Source organism: Castanea sativa, chromosome 8 (genome assembly GCF_040712315.1).
Source record: "Castanea sativa cultivar Marrone di Chiusa Pesio chromosome 8, ASM4071231v1".
Classification (NCBI taxonomy): domain Eukaryota; kingdom Viridiplantae; phylum Streptophyta; class Magnoliopsida; order Fagales; family Fagaceae; genus Castanea; species Castanea sativa.
This window is the reverse complement of record NC_134020.1, coordinates 43,582,480-43,597,619: the sequence shown is the minus strand read 5'-3', so window position 1 is coordinate 43,597,619 and position 15,140 is coordinate 43,582,480. Positions and strand designations below refer to the sequence as shown.

At 35.9% G+C, this 15,140-nt stretch overlaps 1 protein-coding gene across 1 annotated transcript; it reads left to right on the top strand.

The window, feature by feature from the left end:
- The first annotated feature begins 244 nt into the window (after positions 1-244).
- On the top strand, positions 245-2,338 carry LOC142606377 (uncharacterized). The gene is made up of 4 exons (XM_075777739.1): positions 245-590; positions 665-1,201; positions 1,440-1,667; positions 2,028-2,338. The coding sequence occupies exons 1-4, from the start codon at positions 245-247 to the stop codon at positions 2,336-2,338; spliced, it is 1,422 nt and encodes a 473-aa protein (XP_075633854.1).
- The last annotated feature ends 12,802 nt before the right edge of the window (positions 2,339-15,140 follow it).

Below are 15,140 nucleotides of genomic sequence, written 5' to 3'. Positions count from 1 at the left end.
CAGCACACGAGCCGTTGACTTTGACCAGACCATTGACTGTTGACTTTGACCGAAGTCAAAAAATTTCAACAGGACTTGTCTTGCTCAGTTTTTTGCGTAGATTCCGATTTTGGGCTCCGTTTTTGCATTTGAGGTCTCTAAATCCCATTTTTTGGTCATTTTTCTCATTATGGCTCAACAAAATGATTGACCTATCACCATTATGTTGGATGGTCCCACTAGTTGTCATGCATGGTCTTTGAATATGACTGTCTTCCTCAAGGGTCGTAAACTATGGAGATATGTGACTGGTTCAATTTCTAAGCCAGTGCCAAACCCTAAGTCCAAAGCCACAGCTGCTGAAGATGCCTCCAAGACTGCTGTTACAACGGATGATTATGAAGAATGCCTAGAGGAATGGGAGAGTATTCAGAGTAAGATCTTGTCTTGGTTTATCAATACCTCTATTCCCTCCATTCATAATCTTCTTCCTCGTCTTGAGACTGCTGAGGCTGCTTGGAAATTTCTAGCCGATCGCTATAATTGTACTAATGATTCAAGCTTGGAGTTCCACATTGAATCAAAGCTTTATCGAATGTGCCAAGAGACAGGTCAGTCTATTTTTTATTATTATTCTCAGACTTCTACTATGTGGGAACAACTTTCTGCTGCAATCCTCCACTAGTGTGTTCTAAGGACATTGAGCTCTTTGTCACATATCGAGATCGCCGTAAATTTATGCATTTCATGATGGGTTTACGTGAGAATTTTGAGCCTACTAGAGCTTCTTTGCTTAGCCGGTCTCTTACTCCTTCTCTTGATGCTGCAGTCAAGGAGCTCATTTCTGAGGAGAACCGTCGGCTTACTCATCACATGTCATCATCTGATCATGTATTGGCTACACTATCTCCACAACCTCCAATTTCTGCATTCACTGCTCCTCCACGAATAAAATTTGGGCGTCCCACCTCTCAGTCTTCCAAAGGTACTCGTTGCGAGTTTTGCCGTGCCAAAGGCCATGACATCTCAGTTTGTCGCAAACTACAGAAATTTGTGCAAGAGCAGAATAAAGCTTCTCTTCCTCGGGCAGCTGCTGTATGTCCTTCAGATCCATCAGTTCCTACAGATCCATCTTTAGCTTCCTCACTTATTACGGTTGATATTGAGGCAGTTGTTCAACAGGTTTTATCCCGCACTTCCATTGCTCTTTCTGTCGCCTCAGGTAAACAACCTTGGTTTTTTGATACTACATGTTGTAACCATATAACTCCTGATGAATCCCAATTTTTTCGATAAGGCACCCTTAGCACATCCAATCACCATTTACACTGTTGATGGAATTCCTATGCCTGTTAGTCATAAAAGAACAATCTATTCTCCTTGTTTATCCCTTAGTGACACTTTTCATATCCTAAAGTTATCCCTTAATTTACTTTCTATTGGTCAACTTTGTGAATTAGGCGTAGATCTTCTATTTACTAATCATGGTGTGGATGTGCAGGATCCCCGGACGGGTCAAGTGCTTAGGACAAGCCGTAAAGTTGGTCGCATGTTTGAGGTGAAAGATTTGAAGATTCCTTCACAAGTTGTTTCTGCAGCTGCTACCATTGCCACCCTCTCACTTGATCTATGGCATGCTCGTCTTGATCATCCATCCTTGTCTTGTCTTCAGTTGTTAGCTTCTCAAGGTCACTTAGGTTCAATTCAGTTTCAAAAATTTGATTGTACTTCTTGTCATTTTGGAAAACAAACAAAATTGCCCTTTAATAATAGTGACTCTTTTTCTTCTGCACCTTTTGATTTTATACATTCTGATAATTGGGGTCCTGCACCTATTCCTACCGAAGGGGGATCAAAATATTTTGTCATATTTGTGGATGATTTTTCTCAATATACTTGGATTTATTTGCTTCACCATAGGTCTAAACTTGTGTCTATTTACCAAACATTTCATAAAATGATTGAAACACAGATTAATCGCATTGTCAAAGTCTTTCGATCAAATAATGCTCAAGAATATAATGATAAATCTTTCCTATCCTTTTTAGACAGTCATGGTACCCTTCCTCAGCAATTTTATCCTTACATATCTCAACAAAATGGTCGTGCAGAACGAAAACATCGTCACATTCTTGATGTTGTCTGCACCGTTCTCATTTCTGCCTCTCTTCCTGAGCGCTTTTGGGGTGAGGCCGCACTCACTGCTGTGTACACCATTAATCATATTCCTTCACCAACTACACATAACAAATCACCATTCGAGTTTTTTTATGGTCAAACTCCTGACTACTCCTCTTTTCGGGTTTTTGGTTGTGCTTGCTTTGTCGCTCTTCCTCTTCATGAACGAACAAAGTTCTAGCCTCGTGCTCGTCTCTGTTGTTTCCTTGGTTATGGTGTATCTCAAAAGGAGTTTCGCTGCTATGATCCTATTTCTCATCGCCTTCGTGTCTCTTGTCATGTTGAGTTTTGGGAACATCGTCCTTTCACGAGTCTTTAGCAATTTCTTGCGTCTTCTTCCTCAAAGTCTCCCATTTTTATTGATCTTTTCCTTCCTCTCTATCCTGAACCTATGGAGGATTCTTCAACATCAACTGCCTCTCCAGACGACTCATCTTCAGTTCTGTCCTCGGCATATGACCCGCCTATCTTGGATCCTATGGCACCACCATCTCCTAAGTCTCCTTTTGGTCCTAAACTTCGTCGTTCCACTCGGGTAAGCATTCCTCCCCCTTATCTCACTAATTATCACTGCTTTTTTGCTCTTCCCACCCTCTATGAACCTCACACCTATCGTGAGGCCCATACTGACCCTCTTTGGCAGTAAGCTATGAACGAAGAACTAAATGCCCTTCATAAGAATCACATTTGGGATATGGTTAATTTGCCTCCTGGTCAGTCTGTAGTGGGTTGTAGGTGGGTTTACAAGATTAAGACCAAGGCTGATGGATCTGTTAAATGATACAAGGCTTGCCTCGTTGCCAAGGGCTTTACTTAGGAGTATGGCATTGACTATGAGGAAACATTTGCTCTTGTTGCTCGCCTTACATTTGTTCGATGTCTCATTGCTGTGGCTGCTGTTCGCCGCTGGCCTCTTTATCAAATGGATGTGAAGAATGTTTTCCTTAATGGAGACCTCCAAGAAGAAGTGTACATGCAGCCACCCCCTGGCTATCCACACTCAGGCCGTCAAGTTTGCCGCCTTCGCCGTGCTCTTTATAGCCTCAAGCAGGCTCTTCAAGCTTGGTTTGAAAAGTTTAGCTCAGTTATTGCTCAGCAGGGTTTCACTTCGAGTCCTTATGACATTGTTCTCTTTGTCCAAAGATCCTCTGCTAGTATCACTCTTATTCTTCTTTATGTTGATGATATGATTATTACTGGAGATGATTCTACAGGTATCCGCTCTCTTAAGCACTTCCTTAGTCAACATTTTGAGATGAAAGACTTAGGCACTCTTAGCTATTTTTCTTGAGCTTGAGGTTACCTCCTCCTCTGATGAATACTATCTTTCCCAAGCTAAATATGCTTCTGATCTTCTCTCCAAAGCTGGTATCACCAACAACAAGACTGTTTCCACTCCCTTGGAATACAATGCAAAGCTCACACCTTTGGATGGTGAACCTATATCAGATGCTACTCGCTATTGTCAGTTGGTTGGTAGTCTGATCTATCTCACTGTTACTCGTCTGGATATTTCACACGCCGTGGATATGGCTAGTAAGTTCATGGATGCCCCTCGTTCTGTCCACTATGTTGCCGTTCTTCGGATTCTCCGATATGTTAAGGGCACACTTTATCATGGTCTCTATTACTCCTCTTGATTTTTTCTTGAGCTTCATGCTTATTCAGATGCAAATTGGGCAGGTGATCCAACTGATTGATGCTCTATCACAGGTTTTTGTTTCTTGTTGGGTACTTCTCTTGTCTCGTGGCATAGTAAAAAGCAGGATGTGGTTTCCCGTTCCAATATTGAGGTTGAGTACCGTGCCCTTGCTAACACCACCTGCGAGCTTGTCCGGCTTCGCTGGCTTTTAGCTAACAAGGATGCTCCACAGCCTACTGCAACTCCTCTTTATTGTGACAATCGTAGTGCTATCTACATTGCTCATAATGATGTCTTCCATGAACGCACCAAGCACATTGAGATCGACTGCCACATCACTCACCAGCATCTCAAGAAAGGAATTCTCAAGTTGTTCTCCATCTCCTCTACTGACCAGCCTGCTGATATCTTCACCAACACTCACCTGTCAGGTCGTCTTCGAGATCTTATATCTAAACTCTAGTTGGCTTCCTCCTTGCCACCTTGAGTTTGAGGGGGGATGTTAGTGTATAGCTTAGACTAGTTTAGCCCATTGGGCTTAGCCCAGGATACTGTACTTGTAGTTCACTCATATTACTTGTACTGCACACATACCTAGCCTATATAAGGCTCTCTATTGTACATTGTTATATACACATTAATATACAGACTATTCAGTCTCTCTCTCACTTTACCTCACTTTATATTGTTAACATTATCCTAGATCAGAAGAAAGGGTCGGAACTCTACTCTGTTCTCACCCCCAGTTGAACCACCATTTGATGTATCACCCTCAATGTAATAGCGTGCTTGTAAAGCTGCTAAACGGGCATAACCTGTAGGAGGAACTGCAATAAGAGTTATCATTTTAGTTGAGAAATAAGCATATGCACATTCTAATGGTAATTTCAATGAAAAAGTAAATAAATAAAAAATATGAAAAAGGAAACAAAAGAGAAACAATATCAAACCAATGGAAACTAATCGAGTGCACCTTGCGTACCTGAAAAGGAAGTTGATCTAAGTTACAAAATAACACAACAAAAATGTTTTTCTGATGCATAATAGGAATTAAAAAAAACCAGGGGTCAGAAGGGCATTACGTGTAACACAAATTATTGGTTAGCACTTGTAAGAGATCTACGGTATTGTTCTCATCGTACAACATATGGTAGTGCGTAGGCTGGCTAGTCCCCTGCAAGTACAATACAATTGAACTAAAATCATTACTCTACAAGGAAGGTATGTCTATTTATAAATCAAAATCTATCCATAAATAAAGCCAACTATTCTGAAAGTTAATTCTACAATGAATCAAAGGTTTGCATGTATTACAGCATGGCTGTTAAGGCAGAAGTCAAACTCAGTTGGATGGCAAATCTTAGTATCGACAACAGTATCTGCACATAGAGATATGCAGTCAGTTGTTGTAAAATCAACAAACTGTAATTGACCCTAGGGTGACAAAATGGGAACCTGGTTGAATATTGCCACTCCTATCTGTTTGATTATCTGTAGGAAAAAGGCGTGTATGGTGTCTTTTTCAAACAACAACAAAAGTAACTGGCAGCAGATAATTTGCCTCTAGTGAAAGACAGACCTGAAAGAAACAGCTATAAAATTAGAGACCAAGGTGTCAACATAAAGACAACAAAAAAACTAATATTCAACAATTAAGTCATGTTAACCACCACACACCATTGGTGCGATAGTCACTTCACAAGTATAAGTGCTTATAGAGTGTAGGGGGCAAGGGCCGGGTTCAAGTCTCCAGGAGAGAGCTTCACATACATATACACTTAGATTAGGCTAGAGTAGAATTCTATCTTGTATAAAAAAATAAAAAATAAAATTCATGTTGATTTTGAATCTTTTTTGTCCTTGTACTCCTGGCAAATGCCTATCTGATACATAAGGGCACCCCAGTACAATGACTCCTGAGCTATTATTGCATCCATCTCATAAAGCAGAACTTGACTAAATTGGCCTTCACTAACACCATCTCTATGAGTAAAACAGAACAAGATCAGATAGATATAATGAACAAATCCAATTTAAGTAGTTCATGTACGAATATCATGTATGAAACCATGTTAAGTAGTTCATAAAGCACTTAACTTGTTACATGCTTTATTGCACATAAAGGTTGTAGTACAAGATATTAAGTGAATAAGCAATCCAAATAAGCATAACTATAGTTCAATACCTACGAGTTTTCTCGGAATGAAAGACATAGCAAAGATGCCTTTGGGATAGTTGATTTGTCCACATCAACAATATCTCCATTTGGAAGTTTTTGGCACCTTCACTGTTGTACCATCAGAGTAGTTCACTTTTTTTTTTTTTTTTTTGAGAATCAAGTAGTTCACTTCTAACGTAGGAAACTTTACGGCTGCCATTGCAACAATCTGCACCCAAAAAAAAAAAAAAATTCCTACACATGAAAGAATAACAAAAAGAACATGACTCATTTGCAAATTGTTGTTCAATTATCTAGTCCTTATACTCCTATAATAAGATGCACAGGTTGCAAGCTTTCCAAGAACATTATAACTCATTAGTCATCAACATGATTGAAGTAACACAAATCACAACTAATAGGATCTGGCTATTATTCATGCTAAAAGTTAAAAGTAGGATCTGTTTGACAATTTATGCATACTATTTTTAATAAAATCCTATCTTTACAATACCAAAAGTGGATTTTATAGTTTTTTCTGTTATTAGAATTAAAATCCACTACTACATGCTTGGCATTTAACTTTTCAAATTTAAAGACTTTTATATTGATGATAAAAAGAAATTTAAAGACTTTTATATTGAAGATAAAAAACAATTAGCATAGAGATAGGTTAAATCTATTATATATATATATATATATATATATATATATATATATATATATATATATATATTAAATCTATTGTATATATATATATATATAAAAGGTAAAAGGAAGTTGTTTCCAAATGGTTATTCTAAAATTTGACTTTCACCATTGATTAGAATACGTATTATTCTAAAATCTGACTTATATAGATTGAGGCCGTTGTCAAGAATCACTTCCCTCGCTACATGAAAAACTAATAATTTGTAATAGTACTACTCATAGGGTAATTCTACCGTAACTACAAAAAAGGAGGATACGGTACCCACTAGTAGGTAACATGCTATATCTGATTATCTTTTTCTCGCATTTAACGGTTTTATTCTCATATTGTACAGTTCCAACATCACATGTGACAGTTCTTTTGTCACATTTGATAGTTCCCTTACTTTTTTCTCACATATGACGGTTTCATCCTCACATTATGTAGTTTCAACATCACATGTGACAATTCTTTTGTCACATTTAGTGGTTCCCTTACTTTTTTTCTCACATTTGACAGTTCCATCTTCATATGGTGCAGTTCCAACGTTACATATGACAGTTCTTTTGTCATATTCGGCGGTTCCCATACTTTTTTCTCACATTTGACAGTTTCATCCTCACATTGTGTGGTTCCAACATTACATGTGACAGTTTTTTTGTCACATTTGGTGATTTCCTTACTTTTTTCTCACATTTGACAGTTTCATCCTCACATTGTGCAGTTTCAACATTACATGTGATAGTTCTTTTGTCACATTTGGCTGTTCCCTTATTTTTTTTCTTACATTTGATGATTTCATTATCATATTGTGTAGTTCCAACATCACATGTAACAATTTTTTTGTCACATTTGGTAGTTCCCTTACTTTTTTCTCATATTTGATTGTTTCATTCTCACATTTGGTGGTTCTCTTTTTTCTTTTTTTTTCCATCACATTTGATGGTTTCATCTTCACATTGTGCAGTTTTAACATTATATGTGACAATTCTTTAGTCACATTGGGTGGTTACATTATTTTTCTCGCATTTGACGATTCCATTTACACATTCTGCAGTTCCAACATCACATTTGACAGTTCTTTTGTCACATTCGGTGATTCCCCTTTTTTTTTCTTACATTTGATAGTTTCATTCTCACATTGTGCAGTTCCAACATCATATTTGATAATTCTTTTGTCACATTTGGTAGTTCCCTTGCTTTTTTCTCAAATTTGATGGTTCCATTGTCACATTAGATAGTACCAACATTGCATTTGACTCTACTTTTTTCACATTCAGTGGTGCCCAATTCTTTATTCTCAAATTTGATAATTCCATTATTACATTGGGCAGTATCAACATCACTTCTGACCGTACTTTTGTCACATTCAGTGGTACCTTATTTTTTTCTTACATTTGACAGTTCAATCATCACAGTGGGTGGTACTAATATCATATCTGACCATAATTTTATATTTAAGCCTACCACTAAAGTCACATTTTTACTTACTAATAACCGCTCATTACAATGACAATTTTTTAAAAGTCATTAAAAAATTTAGATCTAAAATCTTTTTTAAAAAAATTATCCCAAGAAATTAGCCCAACCACAATAATTATTTTTGTTCACAAGAAAAATCAGATGGAATTATCTTGGTTTCTTCCACAAATATTTGAATATACCAATTAACTTCCTATGTATCTCCCTTGGTAGCTCCCATCACATTCAGGGCCATACCTCCCTATAAAATAACATAGTTGAGGTCACTTTCTTGATGTTTATTTTTTCTAATTTATATATACTATAATACCAAAGATGTATAACCTTATGTGCTCTCTAATTGTTCTTATGCAATATTTGCAACTTAATCACAATTGTGTGTTTATTGTGTTGTCTAAGGTTGGAAATAGGGTGACCATACAATTAGCAAGTTATGCAAAAAAATCCAATCCAAAGATTGATGAAAATTTTAAATTGAAAATACAGATCCAGTATAAAATAGACATCAATCAACGCTACTACATGTTTTTTAGGCATTTTTATTAGATTTGACTTTAATATTGTGAATTTTATCTAGGTTCAGGTGATTTAGGAGATTGGAATCTGAGAAATTGAAATTTAATTTTTTATTGATTATTTGGGGGGATTGGAATCCTAATTTTTATTTGAACTTTTTTTTAATTAATATTTTCCATTTCGTAATTGAATGTTTCGAATCAAGGATAGGGATTTTTGAGATTGGAATCCTAATGTGCAACATTCATTATTTGTGATGAGAGATAAATACTAATGTGCAATATTTACTCACATTCACAAAACTTAATGATAAGTATCTTATGCTTTCTTTCTTTGGAAAAAAAATTCAAACCCGTTTCATGTGTTTGTCTCATTAGATAGTACTAACATTACAATAGTCAGTACCAATGTCACATTTGGTAGTTCATTTATTTATTTTTAGTCACATTGGATTGGATGGTACCAACACAATATTCTCTCTCTCTCTCTCTCTCTCTCTCTCTCTCTCTCTCTCTCTCTCTCTCATGTCCTTCTAGCCATCTTTGCATTTGAGATATTTTACAATTTTTTGAAAAAAAATTAAATTTCATATTTTGATAAAAAGATATTGGATTATATAAGGAGTTTTAGTATGTCCATCACTCTTACACTCTCTACCTCTCCAAGTAACTCTTTGGAATTGGTGGCTATTCATCAATTTTAATAAAACCCATGACAATGATCTTATATAAGTTCCAAAATATCACCATTAATATCTCAGAGCTAGAGAAATGTTTTAGATTATTTCTTTTTTTATAATGAAATTAAAGAGCAAATGGATCAAAGTACATCATTCTATGCCGGAAATGAAAAAATCCTTTAGCAAACACGAGAGATTAAATCAGAATGATATAGAAGATAATTCATGACCTCGTGCAACATGTGAGCTCAACGTGCTTTGATGGTCATTTGAATTAATTTATGTGTGGTGATATGAAACATTTTTTTTAATTATAGATAATTATTTTTATATGGAAAACTTGATCTACGAGTGGTCATTGGAATCCATTATTTCAATTTTGCATAAAGTTGCAGTTTTTTTAAGGGGAACACACAGGCCACGTCTTTTTTTTTTCTTTTTTTTTTAAGAATCTAGGTTGAGAGGCCCTTGTTTTATTCATTGATGAAATAAATTACAAAGCATCTCTAAAATAGAGGAACTATATCATCAGGAATAGACTTAAACCAAACCTATAGCTCATTTCCTAACTTAGCACGTTTGGCAAGAAAATGGGCAACGGAGTTGCCTTAGCGTTTGACATGGGTAGAGTTACAGACCAGAAAACCAGAACCAATAAACAAAACATCTTGGATAACATGGCCATACTCTGGATGAGAGACATCCCTGGCCAACAGTGATTTGATAATTATCACCATCAGATTTACAATTCGGATAGCAAGCATACTTAACCACACCTCTACGCAATAGGTTATGCAAAGTTGGTAAAGCCTCACTAGCTGCTCTCCAAATCAAGTGCTTCACCTTGTAAGGAGCTGTAGATTCCATATCCCTTTCCATAACTGTGTACTCCTTTCCCCTGATGAGTAGCTTGGCATCAAATTTCTGCCATTCCTTGCTAGCGGTTTATAGGCTGACCGAGTGGTATATTTGCCATGGTTTGAGGGTAACCACATATGTTTGTCCTGTGATTCATAAACACTAAGGGGTATCCCTTTTATAATCTTTGCTTCATGAGGCAGAAAAATATTGTCAATTAACTCTACCTTCCTCTCATGCTTGTCATGTCTTTAAAAGTGATAAAATCAAAGCTAAATCAAAATTGACCAAGTGAGACTTTAAAATATTGTTCAATGTTTTAATTGTTGAACAACTACAATTAAATAACAAGACATGAAATAGCTAAAACTAGCAATATTTTGAATAACTGATTAAAAGTACTCAGCATCCTTGGACTACATTGTCTTTTCTCTTAATAGAATTTTATAAACACAAAGATAACTTTATTATCTCTCCCTCTTATCTATTTTTGCTCCAATGCACTATTTGCATCTCTCTGGTAAGGGGGGGAAAAGAAGAAACAAGTAAAAACAGCCAAATTTATGAAGAAATAAAACCATAATCAAAATCTATCGAACTAATTCTTCTTATTTATTCTTGAGCTGTTATTTGCTACTCCTTGGAAACCCCAAATAACATGATAATTATCCAAATTAACTACAAGGCTTTTTCATTTTCTCTGCTTTTAAACCCTTGTGTATTTTTAACAGTTGGGATTTCCAAGGAGTAGCATATAACAGCTCAAGAATAAATGAGGCTGAAAAGGAAACAAAGAATAAATTATTCATATTGATAAGTTGAGTTATCTTGATAGGAAAAATGAAATGGTTATATATGAGCCAAGTTATTAAAATTAGATATTACTTTAAAAAACATGTTAGAAGTGTTTGGACCCATTTACATTAGCAATACACAGAGTAAGCAAATAATTAAACGTATTTAATAAACCCATCAATAAAGGATTAGTCTCTGGTTACACCACTGGATTAGGAGTAGGTTCTTAGTAATAACTTATAAATGGGGTAGATTTTTATCAAGGAACTTAGTTCATTCCAATTAGAATAGTTTCAAATTTAACCCAACAAAACAAAGCTACTGAATGGCATGTTTCACAAGGTTTTCAATTCAATTCCGTTAGGATAGTTTCAAAACTAACCCATCAAAACAAGGCAAATGAATGGTATGGCTACAAATTTTTCACAACTGCAGTAGTCATCCCTCTACTCCCTCGCAACTTTCCCTGCTCTTTGACTCAAGCTAAGGCATACTTTACAGCTAACATTTCAGTAGATAATTAGAAATTCCTCCATTTCTCAATATCAAGAAAGATAAACAAGTTCATTATCTATTGCATTTCACAAATCAACCCCTAAAGGTCTTCTATCACTATTGCTTAATTAATTTAACTTTAGAAAAAAAAAATACATTTTTTCCTAGTGAAATCAGCCCGATTCCATAGATAAATGTCATCCAAATACCCCCAACAACCCACATTAGGTAGGATGAAATATAAGCAAAACTAGCTTTCTATATGAAAAATGAAACAAAAAGGAAAAGCGCCAAACCATAAGTGAAGAACAACTCTTTATGTAGTCTCACTTTACCTTAAACCCCAATATTCACTGTAAGGGATTCATTTCTTAACTCAATCATCAGTCAAATGGGCATCTAATAATCCACAATTCAGAGCCAGAAAATTATTGCTATTTACTCGTGCAAACAAAAGGCATAATTAAATTCTAGAGACAAATACAAAAATAAACTAATTTTCAACTTGAATTAAGATAAGGAAAAAGAAAACATACCCAGAATTGAAATGATACTGAAAAAGCTAAAGATACCCAATATTTTAGAGTCAAAATGAGAAAAATAAAATAAAAGAAGAAAAGTGAGACCCAATATCGAATATAAATTGATAAGACTAAAAAAAATATTAAGAGTAAAGAGAATTGAAGAAATCTCACAGGTCAATGATAGAGATCCATTTGAGAGTGGAGTAGACAAAATCTAGGTCATCAGGTTTTAAGGAGTTATTGACGAAGCACACGACTCGAGAGAATGAGTCCTTCTCTCTCTGGGGCCATCGGTGGTTGAAGCCAAGCATTGCAGAGATGCATCGTTTAGTATTTTTGGATTTTTTTTTTAAATAACTATAAAAACCAGACTATATTATTAGTTAGCCAAGGTTTGAAACTAATTTCGTATCTAACAAATCGAGTCCAAATGACTCGATTTTGGAATGCTAAATTGACTATATTGAACTCGATTTCAACATTGTCTACAGCTGATGTGGATACTTTGTCCACGTAGGTATGGAACTCGAGTCAAATGGACTCGAGTTCTATCAAATAGATGTTGTACTCTGCTTCAACATCTGCAGAAACTTGCTTGTTCTTCCAAGCCCCCAAAAATCCATGAACAAAACCAAATACAAAACCCAATACCTGATCAGATCGCCGCCTGGGTTGCTTCTCCTCAACGAACTTATCGAGTGATGCATGCTTTGTTCTCACTTCGAATCCAAAGCCCCAACTGCAATGGACTGCCGAGCTCCATGAGAGGTTTGTGGACGCTGTGACCCAGATTGGCGGCCCTAACAATGCCGCAGCAACATCACCAAAGCAGCGGCAAGAAACACCCACATTAACTCCGACGTGTTCAGCCTTCGCCGCCATCGCCTAAAGCATTTGCCACCTGGGTTGCTTTGTTCTCTGGTGCTTTGTTTGTCGGTATTGCTGAGTAATGAAATTAAGCTTTACAGACTCGATTTTCTATACCAAAATCGAGCATTACATACTCAATTTTCATGCTTACATGGACCAAGTATCCACATCAGCTATAGACGATGTTGAAATCGAGTTCAGTGCAGTCGATTTAGCATTCCAAAATCAAGTCCAAAGGACTCTATTTGTTAGATACCAAATTTGTTTCAAACCTTAGCTAACTAATAATATAGTTTGGTTTTTATAGTTATTTTTAAAAAAAATCCTATTTTGAAGTAAAAGAAGGAACACCCACTAGGTTTTCAATTTGAGAGAGAAGATGTGAGAGAGAAGACGCAAGAGAGAGCATACTAGTTTGTTTGTCTATGCATTCTTGCTTTTATATATTACCTACTTAACTGGTAACTAGTTTTCATTAAAAATAAATAAATGGTCAAGATCCAAGTGTGTAAAATCTATGGCCAAGATTAAAGAGGGTACTGTACCCCCCTAAAAAAATAGGGGGTACTGTAGAATGACCCATACTTATATAATATTTAGATTGTTGGAATAACAACAAATCAATATTATCTCACCTTTTCTCACCCTACATAATTGTATATCACACATAATTAGGGTATAGAAATTATATTTTTTTTTATTCAAAAAAAGGGAATTGACTTTTTTTATTCATATCACATTTTATTTAAAATACTAAATGCATATGCCTATAACTTTTCGTAGGTTTAAAATACCATCTTATAAAGAAAAATAAAAATGATACTTGCAACACAAAAAAAAATTGTCTGCCACATTGGTAATCACCATTCACTTTATTTTTGTTCCAAGCAATCGAAATAGCAAGTATAATTAGTTTTACTTGTGCAGAGAGGGAAGCAAAACAATTAATTAGCCGACTTTTTATTTAATTACTAAAGCCATATACATACATGGAGAAACAGCCATAAAAATAGTTGCCTCTAGAGTGATCTTAGTTTCTATTGAGCAACACTTGCACTTCTGTGAATTTGAAGTTATCCCATTTTTCACGAAGGACAACGCCTTCAATTCGAGCCACTGCCTTCTTGCTGGGGATTATACTTCAGGGCTTGATTGCCTATGCTTTATCCGTGCGTGTGCAATTGCATGTGTATTGGCTCGCAAGCCCAACCATTTTATTATCTTAAATAAATTTACCTAGGGGAATTTCTCAACAACCCCTAAATCTCCATGTTACTGAGCAAAGTGGTCATATTGACCTAAGTTGGATCTGAAAGCGAATATTATGATAGGAATCTATTACAATTGAATTGTAATTACACATGTGAGCTAATTCATTGTAACAGATGATTAGTTACTAGTTAGTTACTATTGGGTTAAAGGTTACCACACTAGTTAATAAATTGATTAGTGGTTAAGAGTGAGGGTTAGTAATATCACTGCACTGTGAGTTAGTTAGTGTACCTACGAATATAAGGGATGAACTACACTGTAACAGATTCATTGATGAATAAATAATAGTATGTTTACTCAGTCTTCTCTCTATCTCTCTCTAATCTTCCGTGAACGTTAAGTCCCATTGAAGTGACCAATACCATTCTTGCCCCAATTCACTAGTAGAACCATAACATTTGGTATCAGAGCCATTGATCCTTCCACACCGCCATGACAGAAACTCGTTCCAATTCACAAAATTTCGAGAAATAGAATTTAGAGAAAATTGCAGCTTTAGCTAGGGTTTCTAAGAATCATGAACATGCATTACAAGAAATCCAAAAGCAATTGCAAACCATTACTGGGTTCATGCAAAGGGTTGCTAAAGTAGAGGATAAGCGCCAACAAATTCCAAATTCAAGTTCTCAAGCTCTTCTCATCAACAATAATGGGGGAAATTTAGAGTCTTCATCTCTCAATTCTATCAAGAATCTGAAATTGGATTTTCCAAGGTTCCATGGAGAAGACCCAACTTGTTGGGTTTATAGAGCTAACCAATTATTTTCATATCACAACATCCTGAGCATTGAAAGCTGATGATGGCTTCGTATCATCTTGAGGAAGAAGCTCTTATTTGGTTCCAGGATACAGAGCAAGCAAGTGGTTTTACTAGCTGGGAGGTCTTCATCAAAGCCCTGCAAACTCATTTTGGTGTCACTGCCTATGATGATCCCATGGAGGCACTCACTAACTAGACTCAAACAAACTTCCACATAAATTGAGTTGAAGGATGAGATAAG

What these genes read in the sequence shown, in the direction of transcription:
- LOC142606377 (XM_075777739.1), top strand. Translation starts at nt 245, where the DNA reads ATGACTGTCTTCCTCAAGGGTCGTAAACTATGGAGATATGTGACTGGT. An exon ending in TCGAATGTGCCAAGAGACAG is followed by an intron (nt 591 to 664) that starts GTCAGTCTATTT and finishes ATCCTCCACTAG; the next exon opens with TGTGTTCTAAGGACATTGAG. An exon ending in TGCTCTTTCTGTCGCCTCAG is followed by an intron (nt 1,202 to 1,439) that starts GTAAACAACCTT and finishes TTTGTGAATTAG; the next exon opens with GCGTAGATCTTCTATTTACT.